This window comes from Pseudophryne corroboree, chromosome 4 (assembly GCF_028390025.1).
Source record: "Pseudophryne corroboree isolate aPseCor3 chromosome 4, aPseCor3.hap2, whole genome shotgun sequence".
Lineage (NCBI taxonomy): Eukaryota > Metazoa > Chordata > Amphibia > Anura > Myobatrachidae > Pseudophryne > Pseudophryne corroboree.
In genome coordinates, this window is record NC_086447.1 from 87,321,460 (window position 1) to 87,344,777 (window position 23,318).

Consider the following 23,318-nt stretch of genomic DNA (forward strand, 5'->3'; position numbering starts at 1 on the left):
CAAGTTGGAGGATTGTCATTGTATGTACAAACAAATATATACTAACAGAGGATGATATTGGGATCCCGCTGATTGGGATGCTAGGGGTCAGTATACCGACATCTGCTATGTGAGTATTTCAACCGTAACAGCCTACCCCCTAGCCCTCCCTCCCCACAGCCAGACCCTAACCCTATTCCCAACCTCCTCCCCCACATCCTAACCCTAACCCTCCCCTGCAGCCTATCCCTAACCCTCGCCACTTAGCTCTTAACCCCAGAGCTGGTCCTAACCAATATGATGCCCTGGGCAAGATTTTGGCTGGTGCCCCCTAGCACCGCCGTTAGTTCTGCAGGAGATGCCTGGCATGTGTCAGCTGGCAGCTCTGCTAATGTCGGGTGCCTTTTGTTTATGAAAATGCATCTTATTTGCATTACTATGTGGCTAGGATGCACAAGCAGCTTATGCTGATTAAAATGATATGCAGCATGACTATATTCTGTGTGCAACTGCGGCTGTATCTGCATATGAAATGCTACATTACAGTGATTTCCAGGAATACACTGCAATGTAGCATTTCGTATGCAGATACAGCCGCAGTCACACACAGAATATAGGCATGCCGCATATCATTTTAATCAGCAGAAGCTGCTGGTGCCCCTAAGCATACCAAATGCCCTAGGCATTTGCCTAGTTTGCCTATGCCTAAGGCCGGCTCTGCCTAACCCTAACCCTCCCTCTCCGCAACGTGACCCTAACCTTCCCTATAATGCCTAAACCTGCACTGGGTGCAAAAGATGCACATAATTGGCAACACATATAACCTAAACTGACCCAGGCGGTTATGCAGACCTGATCGCTCCACTGCAAATTTGCAGAGGTCTACAATCAGATAGCCGCCGCCCAGACAGATTGAAGACCCGCCCCATGCAAGTCTGCGTATGCCTTTCAAATATCTCTGCGAACGCCGGTCAGCTGCAAATCCAATCGCAACTCACTCACCATCTAATGTTTTTTTCCAGTGTGTGCAGTGTGTGCGTAGCCCATGACTTACTCCTACAGTGATATAGAATCAGTCTGATCGGGGGCGGAGCTGACGTCACACACCCTCCCTGAAAACACTTGGCCATGCCTGCGTTTTTCCTGACACTCCCACAAAATGGGCAGTTACCACCCCCAAATGCTGGCTTCCTGTCAATCAACTTGCGTACGGCTAGCAATCAAAAAAGTTGCTGGATTTTTTCGCTGTTTGGCCGGCTTGCAAATTCGCACAACAGTGATCAAGTCTGAATAACCCCCCCAAGCATTGTCAATCCATATTCCGAGCATGACTATAACGCATCCACTGTCATACCAAAAGTCACCAACTCTACACGTTAAATACATTATATTTCTCACTCCTTTTGTATGCATTCAACTGACCCACAATAATATAAAGGACACCACAGACAGTAAACAGCAATGACAGTGATTAAGTAACGCAAACATAGAAATGCACATTTGTTATATAATTGATTTCAACCAAAAGTAGAAGTGTATGGAAGCACTGTGCATGGCTTACGTATGCAGAATTCTTGCAGCGGTATTGTAGTGACGCATATGCAGTTAGTATCATCGCACAGTCCTGACGTTCCAATACACTCATAGTCCTTCCCACAACTGCATGTAGCGGTGGAGCCGCTTATACTGCACGCTAAAAAGAGCAAGCGACAAAGTGTTATTAGTTTCTGTATACAATAAAATGATTATAAAGTCCAGTGCCCCCACTTGTGCACACAAACCCCCAACATACATACCCACCTACCTCTACTGCAGTCTGATCCTACATAGCTACTAATTACCCAATTACGTTCTACCCAGCACTGGACTCTAAACTGAAATGCATCATTAGCCTTGGTATGGCTTTCACCTCTGCCCACCTGTCTGTAGAAGAAAGACCCCAATGTCTTCTAATCATGGCCATGATGCCTACCACTACCACAAAGTGTTTGTGTCTTTCAATAATAATCTAGATTGAAGAATTAACCCGCCCAATAAAATCATAAACAGAAGTGAGGGACACCAGCATCCACCCACCGATAGACTTACCTGGTGAAAGGTCAACACTAGATATCGCGATTGAGTCATATGTCAGCGGCTGGTAAATGCTCATGTCCAGCAGATAACTTCTGATTTCCGCTTCAAAGCTGGGATCTGGAAAGCTTATTTCAAAAGTGGCCTGATAGGATGATGGGAGACCACTGGCTGCAACTGCAAGAAACCAGAACAGCACAGGTAAATGTGAATTACTTCCCCCGATGCTAGCCTTACATGAAGTGGAGGATAGTGCGGCACTTGGTCAGAGCATCAAATGTTACTGTGACATCACCGGATGTTCCGGGCCTACGGTTCAGTGCAAACGTTGATCCTGCTGTGCAGACTTAACGGGACGCGATCACGAGACCGCCTGTCGGGTTCCCGGCAGTCACAATGCCGCCGCCGGAATTGCGACAGCCGGTAAAATGCTGCAGCTGGAATACCGGAGCCATAGGCTTTTTCCCTCTATGGGTGAGGGTACAATAATGGGGCAGCTGTATTAACCCGGAAAATACATAAGGAAGTGATAAACCAGTGATAAATGCAAGGTGATAAACGCACCAGCCAGTCAGCTCCTAACTGTCAATTTGCATATTGGAGCTGATTGGCCTGTGCGTCACCTTGCCGTGATAACGCAAGCGAGTCCGCGAGGGTCAATTTCTGGACCCTTAGCCGAACTTGCTCCTCCCCTTCTCTTGCGTGTCACGTGGGTCAAATGTCCTTTAGCCCACTAGGAAATAGACACAACCTTCTCAGTTGGCTATATGATCCTCTTACACAGGAACGCTGGCCCATGGTCAGTGAGTTGTGTGAGTGTAGAAAGAGAACATAAGTAATAATTATGTGAAGGGGGAAGGTGAGTGGGTATAAGCATTTATGAAGGTTAATGTATGTTAGTGGCTCAGGAATGTCATTAGGGGGGTCATTCCGAGTTGTTCGCTCGTTATTTTTTTCTCGCAACGGAGCGATTAGTCGCTAATGCGCATGCGCAATGTCCGCAGTGCGACTGCGCCAAGTAAATTTGCTATGCCGTTAGGTATTTTACTCACGTTTTTTCTTCGTTCTGGCGATTGTAATGTGATTGACAGGAAGTGGGTGTTTCTGGGCGGAAACTGGCCGTTTTATGGGAGTGTGCGAAAAAACGCTACCGTTTCCGGGAAAAACGCGTGAGTGGCTGGAGAAACGGGGGAATGTCTGGGCAAACGCTGGATGTGTTTGTGACGTCAAACCAGGAACGACAAGAACTGAACTGATCGCAGATGCCGAGTAAGTGTGGAGCTACTCAGAAACTGCTAAGAAGTGTCTATTCGCAATTTTGAGAATCTTTCGTTCGCAATTTTGATAAGCTAAGATTCACTCCCAGTAGGCGGCGGCTTAGCGTGTGCAATGCTGCTAAAAGCAGCTTGCGAGCGAACAACTCGGAATGAGGGCCTAGTTTTCCTGAAGAGCTGAGTTTTCAGAGAACACCTGAAGGGTTGGAGGCTAGGAGAAAGACTTCTTATGGGAGGGAGTTACACGTGAGTCCATTTTGCAGATGGATGTTGCGATTCTAAGCGCTACGCCTGCTCCGGAGCCCAACGTACACATCTACAGATGATTCACAGGCATCTCCGTCATGTCAGCTAAATGGCCAGAAACGGCTGGTAACAGGGCATTTATACAGAACCCAAGTTTAGTGAGGGCATGTTATTATATATATTAATATTATAGATATTTTTTCTTTTATTTTGAAAATAAAACTTTATATTTAAAAGAAATTAACTATAAGAATTTTTTTAGATGTTGTTTTGGAAATCAATTCCCCACAACTGCCATACCGAAATGGATCATACATATTATTTTTTTTCCTGCACTGCATAATTCTATGTTGTTGTTATCCTTTACATTAAGGGTATGCAAGACCTTATAACAGCAGCAGCCTGACTTAGATCTACAGTATCAACAAAAGTTTATTTTTCCCATTTTATTAATACAATGGAACTGGGAGAAAAGGCCGTCTGGCTTGCAAAAATTGAGTTGTTTAGCTGATTATAAATATTCAAGAGTTCTGTGACCTGTGGAGATAGTTATTGGGGGTGTTAGCACCCTCAAGAAGATGCCACCATTCTGTCATTTCTAAATGAATGGTTAATAATTCATGAGCACCAACATTATAGATTTGTTCAGCGGAAGACTTCTGTTTTTTGGGGGGAGAAAGATAAATGCAAAAATGTACTGCAAACCCTCCCTCTGTGACACTATTGCCCCCATTGCAGTTCCTGGAGAATCCACAGCTGAAGCAGGGTACACACCTGGATCATAGCTGACGGCATGACCAACAGAACGATATGCCGGTCGGCCGTACACACTGAATGATACACAGACAACCCCACAATATATCTTTCAATGGCCACATCCAGGAGTATGCGGTCATTAAAGAGTTCTTCAGCTCTATCTGCACTCCAGGCAGATCAGAAGATGTGATGAATGATGCACAGGAGCACGCAATTGTGCGTATACACAATTGACGATGTGGACGATACTGTATGTTGATGCAATTTTTTGTCAAAATGACAAATTGCCCAATATATCGTCCAGTGTGTACCCAGCTTGAGGTGAATGGCTAAATTTGGTCCCAGTGGTCTAAAATTGTTGCTGTTTGAAAAGAACAGATAATGAAAAGCTTCCTGAGAACATTTGGACCAACAAATTGGCTGTTGCCTACAAGTCACTGGCTGAACAAGTTCTGAAAACATTCTGATAGAGAACCCGTCTTGTTAGGCTCTATGCTGAGATCCTGTGAGGGTACCACAAAAAATGCATTTTTCCTATTTTGCATAAAATAGATCTTAGACATTGTACAACATAGAACAATTATATACACATAGAACAACTATAATTACCAACAAAGAATATTGGAGCAGTTGCTGGAGCTATCACGATAAACCTATGAGTTAATTGGTCTTTGGTCCTTAAGAATGGCCATCTCAGAGAGGGACTAGATGCAGACAAACAGGAGAGAGGCTCCAGGAATAAAAACTAGAGTGCAAGCGCTTGGATAGCGCAGTTGGAGAATTTTGAATGACTTCTTTCTTTTAACTAAACACATACATGTAGCCTAGTTTAGCCATAGGTCTGGCTTTTTTCTACATGGTTTTATCAGTGGTTCAAATGGTAGCAGGTGGCAACGTGCTCTGCAGAAACCAGAATAAAGGGTTATTTGTTCAATTTTTCAGAATGAGCCTCTAATATTAGTGGTATCATTTCCTGGGTCACAAGTTCAGAGGTGACAGTGGTGCGCCAGTAGTTTCTAAGGGGTCTATTCATGAAGCAGTAAAAAGGGTGGAGATGTGAGCCAGTGGAGAAGTTGCCCATGGCAACCAATCAGCATCGAAGTAACATTTATAATTTGCATACTAATACTATACAGTTGTACGGAGCAGCTGATTGGTTGCCATGGGCAACTTCTCCACATGCTCACTTCTCCACTCTTTTCACTGCTTCATGAATAGACCCCTAAAGGCATCTTAGTAACAGGGATTAAAGGGGGGAATGAGGTGGAACTGAGTTCCCCCACCTGTAATGATAGGGGGAACTAGTTCCACCTCCTCCATTGCCCTGCACAGTAATTCCAACGGAAAAGCCCACCCGATCATCTGCGTCAATCGATGATACAGACGGCACTAGTGTTGCTGATGAGCTGCAGCCACCTACTCCTTCCTCAGGTCCTGGTGCCTCCATGGTCCTCCTCCAAGAGTTCCACCACCTCAATAGGACCACTTTAATCCCTGCTTAGTAACCATGGGAACCTGGAGGTGAGCAATGAGAGTCTACACTATTGTAAGCAATGTAGCACGGGAGACGAGAGCACAGATACAATTGGTAAATATTTATTTAGTGCACATATAAAATAAAAGCTAAAACCATGTACAATAAATAAAATAAATTGCTGTGCACACACCCATGGAGAAATCTGTCACAGTTCTTGGAATATCAAATCCAAGAAAAATTATTGGTGGTATGGCAGGTTAAACAGATGAAGTGTCCATAGCAACAAGTATTCCTGGAAAATGTGCAATGGAAACCCCTGAATTCCTGTTGTACAAGGAAACTCTCACTGATGCCTCCAGTCATTGAATTAAACTGTTTTGGTTCCTGGTTTTGCATGCAAAAATTGCAAGACCTCTGCAAAATCAGCCTATAGCCACATAGTTTAGGCGTCAGCAACCTTCACAAACCTGCCTGACCGCTCTATGGCAGAAACTGTAGCTGACATCAGTCCTGGAGACTTACAGTATACCCCTTTCAGCCTGCCAGCTATGATCACGGGTTATTGGCATATGAACGCGCATAACCGCTCGTAACTCGTGACTAAATTGTGACATTGGCAATAATATTTATATATATATATATATATATATATCTATATATATCTATATACAGTATATATATATATATATACAGTATATATATATATATATATATATATATATATAGATATATATAGATATATATATTATACAGGTTGAGTCTCCCTTATCCAAAATGCTTGGGACCAGAGGTATTTTGGATATGGGATTTTTCTGTATTTTGGAATAATTGCATAGCATAATGAGATATCATGGAGATGGGACCTAAATCTAAGCACAGAATGCATTTATTTATCATATATACCTTATACACACAGCCTGAAGGTCATTTTAGCCAATATATTTTATAACTTTGTGCATTAAACAAAGTGTGTGTACATTCACACAATTCATTTATGTTTCATATACACCTTATACACATAGCCTGAAGGTCATTTAATACAATATTTTTAATAACTTTGTGTATTAAACAAAGTTTGTGTACATTGAGCCATCATAAAACAAAGGTTTCACTATCTCACTCTCACTCAAAAAAGTCCGTATTTCAGAATATTCCGTATTTCGGAATATTTGGATATGGGATACTCAACCTGTATATATAATATAAAGTTGATTGATGATAAAAAAAATAAGATTTTACTCACCGGTAAATCTATTTCTCGTAGTCCGTAGTGGATGCTGGGACTCCGTAAGGACCATGGGGAATAGCGGCTCCGCAGGAGACTGGGCACAACTAAAGAAAGCTTTAGGACTACCTGGTGTGCACTGGCTCCTCCCCCTATGACCCTCCTCCAGACCTCAGTTAGGATACTGTGCCCGGAAGAGCTGACACAATAAGGAAGAATTTTGAATCCCGGGTAAGACTCATACCAGCCACACCAATCACACCGTACAACTCGTGATATTATACCCAGTTAACAGTATGACAGCAACGGAGCCTCTGCACAGATGGCTCTCAACAATAACCCTTTTGTTAACAATAACTATGTACAAGTATTGCAGACAATCCGCACTTGGGATGGGCGCCCAGCATCCACTACGGACTACGAGAAATAGATTTACCGGTGAGTAAAATCTTATTTTCTCTGACGTCCTAAGTGGATGCTGGGACTCCGTAAGGACCATGGGGATTATACCAAAGCTCCCAAACGGGCGGGAGAGTGCGGATGACTCTGCAGCACCGAATGAGCGAACTCCAGGTCCTCCTCAGCTAGGGTGTCAAACTTGTAAAATCTTGCAAATGTGTTTGACCCCGACCAAGTAGCTGCTCGGCAAAGTTGTAAAGCCGAGACCCCTCGGGCAGCCGCCCAAGAAGAGCCCACATTCCTCGTGGAATGGGCTTTTACTGATCTAGGATGCGGCAGTCCCGCAGCAGAATGTGCAAGCTGAATTGTGCTACATATCCAGCGAGCAATATTCTGCTTTGAAGCAGGAGCACCCATCTTGTTTGGTGCGTAGAGGATAAACAGCGAGTCAGTTTTCCTGACTCCAGCCGTTCTGGAAACATAAATTTTCAGGGCCCTGACTACATCCAGCAACTTGGAATCCTCCAAGTTCCGAGTAGCCGCAGGCACCACAATAGGTTGGTTCAAATGAAACGCTGAAACCACCTTAGGCAGAAATCGGGGACGAGTCCTCAATTCCGCCCTATCCATATGGAAAATCAGATAAGGGCTTTTACATGACAAAGCCGCTAACTCTGACACACGCCTGGCCGAAGCCAGGACCAATAGTATGACCACTTTCCACGTGAGATATTTTAACTCCACGGTTTTAAGTGGCTCAAACCAATGTGATTTAAGGAAATCCAACACCACGTTGAGATCCCAAGGTGCCACTGGAGGCACAAAAGGAGGCTGAATATGCAGCACTCCTTTAACAAAAGTCTGAACTTCCGGCAGGGAAGCCAGTTCTTTTTGGAAGAAAATCGACAGAGCCGAAATCTGGACCTTAATGGACCCCAATTTGAGGCCCATAGTCACCCCTGACTGTAGGAAGTGCAGGAATCGACCCAGTTGAAATTCCTCCGTTGGGGCCTTCCTGGCCTCACACCAAGCAACATATTTTCGCCATATGCAGTGATAATGTTTTGCGGTCACGTCCTTCCTGGCTTTGATCAGGGTAGGAATGACTTCCTCCGGAATGCCCTTTTCCTTCAGGATCCGGTGTTCAACCGCCATGCCGTCAAATGCAGCCGCGGTAAGTCTTGGAACAGACAAGGCCCCTGCTGCAGCAGGTCTTGTCTGAGCGGTAGAGGCCATGGGTCCTCTGAGATCATTTCTTGAAGTTCTGGGTACCAAGCTCTTCTTGGCCAATCCGGAACAATGAGTATAGTTCTTACTCTTCTTATTATTATCCTCAGCACCCTTGGTATGAGAGGAAGAGGAGGAAACACATAAACCGACCGGTACACCCACGGTGTCACTACAGCATCCACCGCTATCGCCTGAGGGTCCCCCGGTTTGTAATCAACCGGAAGACTTCTGGATGAAGTCCCCACTCTCCCGGGTGGAGGTCCTGTCTGCTGAGGAAGTCTGCTTCCCAGTTGTCCACTCCCGGAATAAACACTGCCGACAGTGCTAACACGTGATTTTCCGCCCATCGGAGAATCCTCGTGGCTTCTGCCATCGCCATCCTGCTTCTTGTGCCGCCCTGTCGGTTTACATGGGCGACCGCCGTGATGTTGTCTGACTGAATCAGTACTGGCTGACTTTGAAGCAGGGGTCTTGCCTGACTTAGGGCATTGTAAATGGCTCTTAGTTCCAGACTATTTATGTGTAGGGACATTTCCTGGCTTGACTATAGTCCCTGGAAATTTCTTCCCTGTGTGACTGCTCCCCAGCCTCGAAGGCTGGCGTCCATGGTTACCAGGACCCAGTCCTGTATGCCGAATCTGCGGCCCTCCAGAAGATGAGCACTCTGCAACCACCACAGGAGAGACACCCTTGTCCTTGCAGACAGGGTTATCCTCTGATGCATCTGAAGATGCGATCCGGACCACTTGTCCAACAGATCCCACTGAAAGATCCGTGCATGGAACCTTCTGAACGGAATTGCTTCGTAAGAAGCTACCATCTTTCCCAGGACTCGCGTGCAGTGGTGCACCAACACCTGTTTTGGTCTTAGGAGGTCTCTGACTAGCGATGACAACTCCTTGGCCTTCTCCTCCGGGAGAAACACCCTTTTCTGTTCTGTGTCCAGAACCATCCCCAGGAACAATAGACGTGTTGCAGGAACCAGCTGCGACTTTGGAATATTCATGATCCAGCCGTGCTGTTGTAGCACCTGCCGAGCAAGTGCTACTCCGATCAACAACTGTTCCTTGGACCTCGCCTTTATCAGGAGATCGTCCAAGTACGGGATAATTATAACTCCCTTTTTTCGCAGGAGTATCATCATCTCGGCCATTACCTTGGTAAACACCCTCGGTGCCGTGGACAGACCAAACAGCAGCGTCTGGAATTGGTAATGACAGTCCTGTACCACAAATCTGAGGTACTCCTGGTGAGGAGAGTAAATGGGGACATGCAGGTAAGCATCCTTGATGTCCAGTGATACCATGTAATCCCCTTCCTCCAGGCTTGAGATAACCGCCCTGAGCGATTCCATCTTGAACTTGAACCGTTTTATATACCTGTTCAAAGATTTTAAATTTAAAATGGGTCTCACCGAACCGTCCGGTTTCGGTACCACAAACATTGTGGAATAGTAACCCCTTCCTTGTTGAAGGAGGGGTACATTGACTATCACCTGCTGCGAATACAGCTTGTGAATTGCCTCTATCACAGCCTCCCAGTCCAAGGGAGACGTTGGCAAGGCAGATTTTAGGAAACGGCGAGGGGGAGACGTCTCGAATTCCAGCTTGTATCCCTGAGACACTACTTGTAGAATCCAGGGATCCACCTGTGAGCAAGCCCACTGATCGCTGAAGCACTTGAGACGGGCCCCCACCGCACATGGCTCCGCCAGTGGAGCCCCAGCGTCATGCTGTGAACTTAGCGGAAGCGGGGGAGGACTTTTGTTCCTGGGAACTGGCTGTATTTTGCAGCTTTTTCCCTCTACCTCTGCCTCTGGGCAGAAAGGACGCGCCTTTAACCCGCTTGCCTTTCTGGGGCCGAAAGGACTGTACCTGATAATACGGTGCTTTCTTTTGCTGTGAGGGGACATGGGGTAAAAATGCTGATTTTCCAGCTGTCGCTGTGGAACCTAGGTCCGAGAGACCATCCCCAAATAACTTCTCACCCTTGTAAGGCAAAACTTCCATGTGCCTTTTAGAATCTGCATCCCCTGTCCACTTCCGGGTCCATAAACCCCTTCTGGCAGAAATGGACAGTGCATTTATTCTAGATGCCAGCCGGCAAATATCCCTCTGTGCATCTCTCATATACAGAACCGCGTCTTTTATATGCTCTATGGTTAGCAATATAGTGTCCCTGTCTAAGGTATCAATATTTTCTGACAGGGAATCTGACCACGCAGCTGCAGCACTGCACATCCATGCTGAAGCAATAGCTGGTCGCAGTATAATGCCTGAGTGTGTATAAACAGACTTCAGGATAGCCTCCTGCTTTCTATCGGCAGGTTCCTTGACGGCGGCCGTGTCCGGAGACGGCAGTGCCACCTTCTTTGATAGTCGTGTGAGCGCTTTATCCACCCTAGGGGGTGTCTCCCAGCGTAACCTGTCCTCTGGCCGGAAAGGGTACGCCATTAGTAACTTTTTAGAAATTACCAGTTTCTTATCGGGGGAAGCCCACGCTTCTTCACACACTTCATTTAATTCATCAGATGGGGGAAAAACCAATGGTAGTTTTTTCTCCCCAAACATTATACCCTTTTTTGTGGTACCTGGGGTAACATCAGAAATGTGCAAGACATTTTTCATTGCCGCAATCATATAACGGGTGGCTCTATTGGAATGTACAGTAGTCTCCTCCTCGTCGACACTGGAGTCGGTATTCGTGTCGACGTCTGTGTCTGCCATCTGAGGTAGCGGGCGTTTTAGAGCCCCTGATGGCTTTTGAGACGCATGGGCAGGCACGAGCTGAGAAGCCGGCTGTCCCACATCTGTTATGTCGTCAAATCTCTTATGTAAAGAGTCGACACTGTCACGTAATTCCTTCCACATTACCATCCATTCAGGTGTCGGCCCCGCAGGGGGTGACATCACATTTATCGGTACCTGCTCCTCCTCCACATAAGCCTCCTCATCAAACATGTCGACACAGCCGTACCGACACACCGCACACACACAGGAAATGCTCTGACTGAGGACAGGACCCCACAAAAGCCCTTTGGGGAGACAGAGGGAGAGTATGCCAGCACACACCAGAGCGCTATATAACACAGGGATTAACACTATAACTGAGTGATTTTTCCCCTATAGCTGCTTATATATATGTAATACTGCGCCTAAATTTAGTGCCCCCCCTCTCCTTTTAACCATTTGAGCCTGAAACCACAGGGGAGAGCCTGGGGAGCTGTCTTCCAGCTGCACTGTGAAGAGAAAATGGCGCCAGTGTGCTGAGGGAGATAGCCCCGCCCCTATTTCAACTGACTTTCTCCCGCTTTTACTGGATCTCTGGCAGGGGTATTTTTACATCTATATAGCCTTCCTGACTATATATGGTGTAGATTTGCCAGCCAAGGTATATTATATTGCTGCTCAGGGCGCCCCCCCAGCACCCTGCACCCATCAGTGACCGGAGTGTGAGGTGTGCATGAGGAGCAATGGCGCACAGCTGCAGTGCTGTGCTCTACCTTGTTGAAGACCGAAGTCTTCTGCCGCCAATTTTCCGGACCAACTTCTTGCTTCTGGCTCTGTAAGGGGGACGGCGGCGCGGCTTCGGGACCTGGCGATCGAAGTCGGGTCCTGTGTTCGATCCCTCTGGAGCTAATGGTGTCCAGTAGCCTAAGAAGCCCAAGCTAGCTGCAAGCAGGTAGGTTCGCTTCTTCTCCCCTTAGTCCCTCGTAGCAATGAGTCTGTTGCCAGCAGATCTCACTGAAAATAAAAAACCTAAACTATTACTTTCTTCTAGGAGCTCAGGAGAGCCTCCTAGTGTGCATCCAGCTCGGCCGGGCACAAGATTCCAACTGAGGTCTGGAGGAGGGTCATAGAAGGAGGAGCCAGTGCACAGCAGGTAGTCCTAAAGCTTTCTTTAGTTGTGCCCAGTCTCCTGCGGAGCCGCTATTCCCCATGGTCCTTACGGAGTCCCAGCATCCACTTAGGACGACAGAGAAACAGGTAATCACATTGTCATGTAATAATAGTTGGCATGAACTCTTGACTCCTCCCACCAATGCCACGGCTGCACAGATCAGCACGCATGAGGGGGTGGTGATAAAGAGACAGTGGAGGAGGGAGAAGAAGAGATCGGGAGAAAGTGATGGGAGAAAATTCATAAGGGGGTATATCTGAAATGTTATTTTGAGAGAAATATGTATCAAAGTTTGGAGAAAGATAAAGTACCAACCAATCAGCTCCAGTCATTTTTAAACATGGCCTATCTCCACTTTAGCTCTCTCCAAGCTTTCATATAACCCCCCACCTATTTTTCTTTTACTTTTTCTTTCTCAGTAAATTGAGCTGTGAAGCTCTGCAGAACTGAACCAGCTGAACATGTAGAAAGAGATAGCTGGGTCGGTGTAGGAAGAGCTCTCCAACTCACTCCTCCCATGCTGTTGGTGCACTGATTGGTTCTCCACAGTCTTTTGGACACTACCATTTTGTAGCTCTCTTCTATCTAGTTACATGGCTGATAAGAGATGAGCAAGGGAGGGTTGTAAGAGGACTCCGCACATTTATCAAGAATAAACGTATAGCTCTACCCTGGGCTGAACTGGCCATCTGGTACCAGGGCCAGTCCTGTCCACAAGCCTGACCAAATAGCTCCACCTCTTGGCGCTCTGCTGGCCGAAATGCAGAAGGATGACTCGTGCACGGAGGGGACGAATTGCAACCATTGACCATCCCTGGCTCTACCTACAATATTTACATTTATTCATGTTGTGTTGGACATAAACTTCTGGACACTGGACGGAATAGAAGCTGAAGGGAGCGTGTAAGCACGGTCAAAGTACAGTAAGGGTTCCTGCAAGGCAGATGTGCGAGCTTGGAGGAGGATCACTTGCTGATGTGCGATCGCCCGGTGCACAATGCGAACTAACGACGATGACAATCGGCGCCTGTCTTCTGATTGGCTGAATGCATCTGAATCCCACCCATTTTGACTAATATAATGGTAATGTTGATGCCGCAGTCTAGTTGCATAATTAAAGTGATATTTATAACCATTCGGAAGCAATTATGAATATTTGCAACGTACGGTATTTATTATTTATTGACAGGCATCTATTAAAGGTTAAGGTGACACTTGTGTATTTGATGTGGATTTTTATTTTGTACTTACATCTTGGTCTAATTTTCTTTTCGTGATAAATGCGATTTTATTAGTTAATAATAACACTGGAAATGTATTATATTGTATATAATTTCTATACTGTAGTTTTAGCATCTACTACTAGTACCACTGAAGGCACGTTTACTATTGTGCCGTTATTCGGGATGCATTTTACAATCACAATTATGTGCAAGTAGTGTCCAACTCAACAGGAACCCTCAGTGATTAAGCTTTAGGTCATGGGGTCATTTCTGTCCACTCCTGTGATCACTGACCCTCATTCAGTTGTGGCTGGAGCAGCTATAGCTGCGGTTACATGGAAGCAGGAGGGATAGCACTAATATGGAGATGCATCCTAGGACGCAGTATCGGATAATTTCCAACATCATCGACCGGCTGCATGGCCCATGGGGTCGCCAAATATGATACACAGAGGCCAGGAAACCCCCATCCTCTAATGGAGATCCTGGCCTCTTCCCTGCCCCGCAACACCGGCGACATGCCTCTGTTTTAAGAAACGGGGGCTGTCGCTGTCCCCTTCCCTTTCCCCAAACAGCATTAGACTATCAATCACTGACAGTCTGATGCCATCCTGCGTCCGCTGTCGCAGACCTGTACTGCACATGCGTACTGAACATCGGTACTTTGCGGCATGTTCTGTAGATCCTTCAGGATCTGAATGAAGTCCACTGAGCAGACCAAATGAAGGTAGTTTTAGAACTGAATGAAACAACCAATTCGTATTCTCCGTTTGAATATAGGTATTGGCTTGAAACAACCAAATTGTTGGGTTATAACAGTTTACACTTTAAGAGCAGCTTGTAAATAGGGATTTTATAGCCCTCAGCTGTGATACTTGATGCGATGCAAGGGGTATACAGTATTTACTAAAGTACAGGGGTTTTTTTTGTAAGTGGAGAAACATCCATACAGTAGCTTCCAATCAGAGTCTACTTCATATTTGCCGACTTTAAATGTCTCCTCCCAGGGAGAAGCCGGGAGAGGAGACGCTGCAGGAGACTTTGGGGGGCAGGGCCGGGCTATGACATCATTAAGCCCTGCCCCACATCGGGAAACGCCGCGATTTGCGGGTCCACATGAGGGGGCGGGGCTAAAATGACGCCATTTGCATCATTTTAACCCCTTCCCCACCACACGGACTTGCGTATACGGGAGTTTATCTTTTCATCCTGCCCGTATCACTAGGGTGCGAGAAGGATGTGGGAGACCTGCCTACTTTTCCAGAGGTGCGGGGGGCTACCCCAAAAAACGGGAGCCTCCCGCAGCTTCCGGGAGAGTAGGCAAGTATGGTCTACTGATCATTTATCTAGCAGCTTCTAGAAGATAATAACTAGAATCAAATTAATTGCCTTGGGCAACATCGCCACTTCTATATACCGGCACATTAGGACATGTATCCCAAATTATATTATGCACTGAAATGTAATTTGCAATTCTAACATTATTAATAAGCCATGAAATTAGTGGTAAAATATTTCATAAGTTCTAGAAAACATTACAAGGTTTAATGTATTATAGATTCAAGAATTTAATCAATTTAACAGCATTGTGGTCCTATCGTATTAAGTCTGGCCTAGCAGGAGCAAGGAGAGAAGGAGGAATGTGCCACCAGGAACACAGTAAGTATCCGGGCAGGACAGAGTGTGGGGGTGGGGGATGCAGAACTGAGCAGAGGGCAGGCATTAGAGTGGCCAGGTGAGGGGCTGCAGGCTGTGTGTGGGTCAGGTGTGGTGCCCATAGACTAGACGACCTGTTAATGATGATTTTTCATTAGCGATTTATTTTGAACTTCCCGGCAGCCCTGGACAAACGAGTTTGTGCAAAGTGTACATTTTGCACTTAAAGTCGCATACACATTACCCGATCCCCGCTGACGCCGATATTCGCAGTGGTGGGGACCGGGGTGGGGGTCTCTCGGCATCGGCAAGTGCATACACACTTGCCGATGCGACCAGGACAGGCAGCTACGGCCAGGGGGTTGCGGGAGGAACGACATTCTATCATGCTGCATCTGCAGCATGGCTGTCGTTAATGAGACGAAGACCTCCCTCATCTGTACATGTTCAGACAAGGGAGGGTGCCCCATCGTTAACGACATTTAGTGTACACTGCGCTTCTGAGCTAGATCTTTCATTTTCTCATCTAATGTGTATGGGCCTTCAGATATATCAAATGATATATCTAAAGATATATCACAATATATCTAAAGATATATCTAAAGATATATCACAGTAGTCAGCGGAATACCCCAAGGGTCTGTACTCGGACCACTACTGTTCAACATATTTATCAATGACCTAGAAATAGGCCTGGAAAGCACAGTGTCAATCTTTGCAGATGATACTAAACTGTGTAAGGCAGTGGTTCCCAAACTTTTTTGAATCACGGCGCCCTAGAGTATCAGAATTTTTATCACGGCACCCCTAGTCCAAAAGTTTCTAATTGGGAAATTTATAAAAAATATGAAATTAAGTAAATTATGTTTATATGTCATACTTAGGTTCAGTTATGTGGTGAGGGACAAGATTTGCTTCTGTTTGTACACATATTTTATGACTAGCAGCCACAAGTACTAGTTTTTCCTATTACATGGATAATAAATATTTTGAATTGGTTCTGGACTACCAACCCAAGGCACCCCTGCAAGTGTCCCGCGGCACCCCAGGGTGCCACGGCACACAGTTTGGGAACCACTGGTGTAAGGTAATTAATTCAGAATTGGATGTGGAGTCCTTGCAGAATGATCTATCTAAACTTGAACTCTGGGCGTCTAAATGGAAAATGAGGTTCAATACAGACAAACTTAAGGTTATGCATTTCGGGACTAAAAAACTTGCAGCCTAAATATTAAATGGGTAATGCCTAGGGGAAACAGAGTTGGAAAAAGATTTGGGGGTACTCATTGATTATAGGCTTAATAACCATACACAATGTCAAAGCGCAGTAAAGAAGGCAAGTAAGGTGCTAGCGTGCATAAAAAGGGGACTTGAGACAAGGGACTCGGATGTAATCTTGCCGCTGTATAAAGCATTGGTACGTCCGCACCTGGAATATTGTGTTCAGTTTTGGGCACCATTGTATAAAAAAGACTTCAGTGAACTCGAAAGTGTTCAAAGGCGAGCTACTAAATTTATTAAAGGCCTAGAAGGACTGGACTATAAGGAAAGACTTACTAGGCTGAATATGTATACACTAAAAAAGAGGCGTCTAAGAGGAGATATCATTAATATCTTCAACTATGTAAAGGGGCATTACAAAGAGTTATCAGAGGAATTATTTATTAAAAGAACACAGTTTAGGACATGTGGGCACTCGGTGCGACTGGAGGAGAGAAAGTTCCGAACGCAACAGAGGAAAGGGTTCTTCACTGTTAGGGCAATCAGGATGTGGAATTCCCTGCCAGGGAAGGTGGTAATGGCGGACTCTGTAATTGGATTTAAAAAAGGAATGGATACATTTCTGAATGAAAATGATATCCAAGGTTATAATATTTAAAATATCAACATGGTTAATCCGGGGGTAACATGAGTTATAGTAGTTAACTAGTCATAAAACATTATTCAGCGGGTATGTAGAATCATCACAACTTAATACAGGTTGAACAAGATGGGCAATTTGCCTCTTTCAACCTCAATTACTATGTCAACTATGTCTATTCTCTCTCGGTTTGGCTTCAGCCAGGAGCAAGTAGTCTCTGTGTGTAGCAGCATGGGGGCCAAACAGGAACATACTTCTGGCAGCTCCCGACAGCAGCATCCCCGGACCTAGCAGCCCAAACAGCCCTTTCCTCCTGGAGACTGTCCTGGTGGAGCAGTGCATATACTGCTGGTGACAGAGTGTGCTGAAAGAGTTCAGTTCTCCACGCAGACCCGCCCAAAGCTGCAGCAGCTCTCGGTTTTTCAAGAGGGGCGTGGCTGCACCATCCGTTTCAGATGCTTATGGCAGTCACTCAATAAGGATGAGGAGCGGAGCTCTCCCAGAGATCAGGATGAGGGGCAGGTCGCGGGATTAGGGGTGGGGCTGTACCACGGACTGTGCTGTCTGACGGCCGGGGATCTCTTTCCGTCCTCTGGAGCACACAAGATATCGGAATCGGGATTCCTGCTGCACGGCCAATCAGAAGATGTAGATTAAAGGGTGGGGCAGTTTATTGAAGGACGGAACGCGAAACAGTATCGTTCCATCGTTCATTACATCACACAGTGTGTACGCTCAATGCCGGATGGTCCAGGATGAGGGGTGTTTATCCTATCGGGACAGCGGTGTACCCGGCCTTAGGCACACAGGCAGCACATTGCATTATATACACATGTAGACTTTCATTATAACTGGAATGATTATATCATTTACCTGCACGCGGGCGTCGGATCAGAGACATGTGATCGTCCATCTTAAAAATATGAAACATATGGAACAGGTCATTCATTTATTCACTATATTGTTACAGTTATTTCTGTAAGTGTAACAGCGCTATGGTTATAATGGGGCAGATGTATTAGGCCTAGAGAAGTGATAAAGCGGTGATAAGTGCAAGGTGATAACGCACCAGCCAATCAGCTCCAATATGTAAATTGGCAGGTTGGAGCTGATTGGCTGGTTCGCTATCATCTTCCACTTATCACTGCTTTATCACTTCTCCAGGCTTAATACATCTGCCCCAAAGTCCCTACTGTATGTTCATGTACTTAAGGGGGTCACGTGCCCCGGGTGCTGGGCTGTAGGGGGCGCTAAGGAGGCCAGTTCTGGTGCTGGCTGCAGCACTGGCGATGCTCCTGGCCCTGCTGGCTCCCACTGGCTTCCGGCTCCCCCTGACAGCCAGTGACCTGCTGTCGGGTGCCAGTAGCACTAGTGACTCCCGGCGCTTCCGGGTTGCGGATGCACTTCCTGCGTGTGATGTCGCACGTGCATGTGGCGTCACACGCACACATTAGAGGCTGCAGACTGGGGAGAATAGAGGCGGGAGTCCGGCGCCAGCAGTAATCCACGTGCAGTGTCGGACTGGGACATGAAGGGCCCCCGGGGTAATTCAGTGGTAGGGGCCCATACATAGGGGTGTGGCCACCCTACAAAAGGGTTGAAATACACAATTGTCTTGTGCAGTGTAATGCAACATATTTACCATGTATAATACAAGTGCACAGTCTGGAACCTGAACCCTAGAGGAAGGAGTGGGCCCTCAGGCAGTGGGGCCCACCGGTGGTTTCCCCTGTACCCCTGTGGGTCAGTCCAACCCTGTCCACGTGCATCCAAAAGAAGGTGCACGGCTTGCTGGTAGCACTAGGGCAACATGGTAAGCCTGACTGCACACTGCAATGATGGAGGAGGGGGGAGTCTGTTTTGTGTTGCCAGATAAATGTACACTCACTGTCATGTCAACTATTATTTATTTATTTTACTGGGGGGGGGGGGGGGGGGCTGGGGGTTTGAGGCAATTACTCAATTACTGCCTTGCCCCGGGTGCTGGAGAGCCTAGTTTCAGCCCTGGGGGGAGACACAACTTTTAACTTTTAAACGTGTGGTAGCGGAGTGAGGCATGGTGAACAAAGCGAGCCACGTGAGTGGAGTTCCATGTGTATTGATGGAGAAAACTTTAAAATGTGGTGTTGACCATTTTTCACGTTGAGCTTTTCCAGTGTATACCTTTTACCTGTTGACCTAATGACCCTGTTAATATGTTGACCCTGTTGACCTCTTTCATGTTGACCATGTGGGGTCGACCTATTTTCAAAAATGATAGCACACTTCTCCACTCTTTTCACTTCTTCATACATCTCCAACAGAGTACCAGCCAATCAGCTACCGTCATTTTAGTTTGAAAAATGACAGTTAGGAGCTGGTTTGTTAATACACTGGGGTCTATTTACTAAGCTTTGGATGGAGATAAAGTACCAGCCAATGAATCAGCTCCTAACTGTCATTTTTCAATCCCAGCATGAGCTGATTGGCTGCTACTTTATCTCCGTCCATTATATCTCCATCCGAGGCTTAGTAAATAGACCCCTTTATATCTCTCCACTTTATCAAGGCTTAGTACATCTGCCCCACTGTATGAATGCCAAAATGACAAAACAATTCTGGGTGTTATAGTGTATGAACACACTTGTGTTTAGTTACATTGGGGGTCATTCTGACCCGTTCGCTCGCGCTTGTTTATCGCAGCTGAGCGAACAGGTCTCTACTGCGCATGTGCCGGTGCTGTGGCAGGGCTGCGATCGCCTCCAGAGGCGGTCGCTGGGCAGGAGGGGGCGAAACGGCAGAGTTTAGCAGCCGTTTCGTAGGCACGGTCCAGCCAACGCAGGCATGACCGGACCGAATGGGGGGCGGGCCGCAGCGGCTGCGTGACGTCACACGCAGCCGCTGCGGGACGGGGAGCGAGGAGTAGCTCCCGGCCAGCACGCTAAAGCTGCGCTGGTCGGGAGCTACTCTTGAAGTGCAGGGCGTCCCCCCGCGTGTCAGTGTAAATGATCGTAGCACAGCTACGATCAACTCGGGATGACCCCCATAGTGCTAAACCGAACACCATACTCTGGGTAAAATGTAACAGCCTGAGACAAGCAGGAGCTGCAGGACTTAGTGCGAGTGTGCCTGGATTTTTAAAGCGGCAACCATGAACACGACAAAATTAACCTGGCTTTGCTGTGCAAATAATTGCTGCGCTACAAATCCGGGCAGCTTGGCATGAAGTCCGGCACCTCCAGCTTCTCACAGGCTGGTACATTTTACCCTGTGTGTTTAAAATACTTACTGTGTAACTGAAGTTGTGTTGTTCATGCGCAGATGGATAGAAATCAGCGTCCACATTTTCCGCCATAAAAGTTTCAAATAAAAGAAGAAAGAGCAATAGGTGAGGAATTGGTGATAATGTCGCCATCGTGTTCTGTAGCGCTGAAATAAAACAGAAAAAAAATAATAAGCTTCCTATTTTTATTAGCAGTGCTACCTCTACAATGACCCCCTTCCCCTTTTACTGGCTGTTTGGGGCTTTTATATGTAGGCACTTTCCCCCTCTTTATTCATAAGGTGCGGCTCTGCTTCTCTGCATACTTGGGTTCATGGGCCCGATTCAGACGAGATCACTGTTGTGCGAATTTGCACAGCGACCGATTATCGAATGACTGCGCACGCCCATGCACTGCAATGCACAAGCGCAAGCCCAAACAGCGACAGGTTGGTCTAAAAATTTAGATTGCACGGCATACGCCAGGTTGATTGACAGGAAGCGGGCGTTTGAGGGTTATAACTGCCCGTTTTCTGGGAGTGTCAGGATATACGCAGGCGTTCCCAAGCATTTTCAGGGAGTGTGTGTGACGTTAGCGCCGGCCCCGATCAGCCTGTTTGTATCGCACTGTAGGAGTAAGTCCTGGGCTACGCACACACTGCAAAGATTGTAAAAAACTAGAGATGAGCGGGTTCGGTTTTACTCGGATTTACTCAGTTCTCAAAACAGCATCTTATTGGCTCACGGATGTCACGTGTTTTAGATAGCCAATAAGAAAAATCCGGATAAAACTGAACTGGTGTTAATTCTGGCGTTACATCCGAACCCAGTCATCTCTAGAAAAACCATTCAATGGTGAGTGAGAAGCGAACGGATTTGCAGCTGTCTGAAGTAGGGGGAAATTTTTGCACGGAGTACAGATGCATTTGCACACTTGCAGGGGGCGGGTTTTCACTCTCCCTGGGCTGTGACTATCTGATCGCAGACCTCTACAAATTTGCAGCACAGCTATCAGGTCTGAATCAGGCAACTCCCCGCTCCTCATACTGTATATGGGCTCTTTGCCCCTGATTTATGTGGTATTTAGCGCTCACAACATAATTGTGATACCATCTCTACAATTAATTAGAGTGCAGGGGCACCCCAGAAAGTCCTTCCCTTCTCCATGGGGCCCCATCTGTTCACACAGACAGGAATCACCACAGCTATATACTTCACTCTGCCCCTCTTTGTCAGGACAAATCACACAGAACTATATCACACCACCATTCTTTCTCTTACACTCTGCCCCACTTCCTCTGTCAGTACTAATCACACAGAGATGTATCACTCTGCCCTTTCTTTTTTCTTACAGGACAAATCACACACAGCTGTATCATTTTGCCCCTCTTTCTCTGTCAGGACAAATCACATAGACCTGTTTCACTCTGCCTCTCTTCCTATGTCAGGACAAACCACACAGGGCTGTTTCACTTTGCCCCTCTTTCTCTGTCAGGACTAATCACACAGACCTGTATCACTCCGCCTCTCTTCCTCTGTCAGGACTAATCACACAGAGCTGTATTGCTCCGCCCCTCTTTCGCTGTCAGGATAAAGCACACAAAGCTGTATCATTCCACCCCTCTTCCTCTATCAGGACTAATCACACAGAGCTGTATCACTCCGCCCCCATTTTTTTCTGTCAGGACAAATCACATAGAGCTGTATCTCTCCACCACTCTTCCTCTGGCAGGACAAATCTCACAGAGCTGTATCTCTCCTCCCCTCTTCCTCTGACAGGACAAATCATACAGGGCTGTATCACTCCGCCCCTCTGCCCCTGACAGGACAAATCACACAGAGCTGTATCAAACTTCCCCACTTATTCTATCAGGCCAAATCATACAGAGCTTTATTGTTATTATTATTATTATTATTATTATTATTATTATTATTATTATTATCCTTTATGTATATGTAGAGATGTGCGGTGGGCACTTTTCGTGTTTTGTGGTTTGGGTTTGGTTCCATGCTCGTGTCGAAGTCGAAAATATTATACCCACATGCATCACGTGCAAACACCACACAGAGTGGCCACCGTGCGTGTGCTTGTTCTGCCGTGCGTGCGCATACCCGCACGCTGCGTACATTGGTTCAAGAAGCCCTGCGTATTAGCGCATGGTATGAGTAAATACGGTAGCCTACGCATTCGCATGGAAAAGCCACAAAGACATAACTGATATTTAATCCACTTAGTGCATAATTTACACATAGTCTACACGCACCGCACCAGCGACTTACATTTGTTTCAGAAATGGAACAATAGAGATATTCAACTTTACAGGATGTGAGTGGACAGAATTAGGTTAGGACATGGTTTTTGGTATGAGGATGTACAGTATTTCAAGGGCAATATTCCGATTGCAGTTTGCAGAATGTAGCATGCTCCTGCGCATCGATATGCGCAGGAATACAATATCAATATCTCACTGTATTCACTGTACTTCTGATATTCAGCGGGAACCCAGTGGAGGACATCTGCAAGTACACCTGGACCAGGCATCGCCCACCTATTCAAACCGACCTATGACCCCTCATGTACTGTAAATGACCAGCCGTTTGTTGTATGAAAGAAGAGCTTACAGTTTCCGTTGTACTATGTTTTGGACAAATGTATAAAAGCCAAGCCTCCTGGCCGGTCCTAGTCTAATTCTCTGAAGGTCATCTTGCCAGATTGACTGAGGACCGGATCCGGGTGGCGCAGGCGAACAAACGTATGTATCCATTGGTTGTAACTTT

At 46.4% G+C, this 23,318-nt stretch overlaps 1 protein-coding gene across 1 annotated transcript in view; it reads right to left on the reverse strand.

Annotated features, from left to right (window-relative positions):
- LOC134908955 (adhesion G protein-coupled receptor F5-like) overlaps positions 1 to 20,701 on the reverse strand; it is a 183,535-nt gene extending 162,834 nt beyond the window's left edge. The window contains exons 1-4 of the mRNA XM_063915239.1: positions 20,568 to 20,701; positions 18,173 to 18,212; positions 2,068 to 2,229; positions 1,541 to 1,672 (exon numbers count right to left, since the gene is read on the reverse strand). Of these exons, the coding sequence (XP_063771309.1) occupies positions 1,541 to 1,672; positions 2,068 to 2,229; positions 18,173 to 18,212; positions 20,568 to 20,693 (460 nt within the window). The 5' untranslated portion in view covers positions 20,694 to 20,701. The remainder of the gene's footprint in view (positions 1 to 1,540; positions 1,673 to 2,067; positions 2,230 to 18,172; positions 18,213 to 20,567) is intronic.
- Positions 20,702 to 23,318: the final 2,617 nt, after the last annotated feature.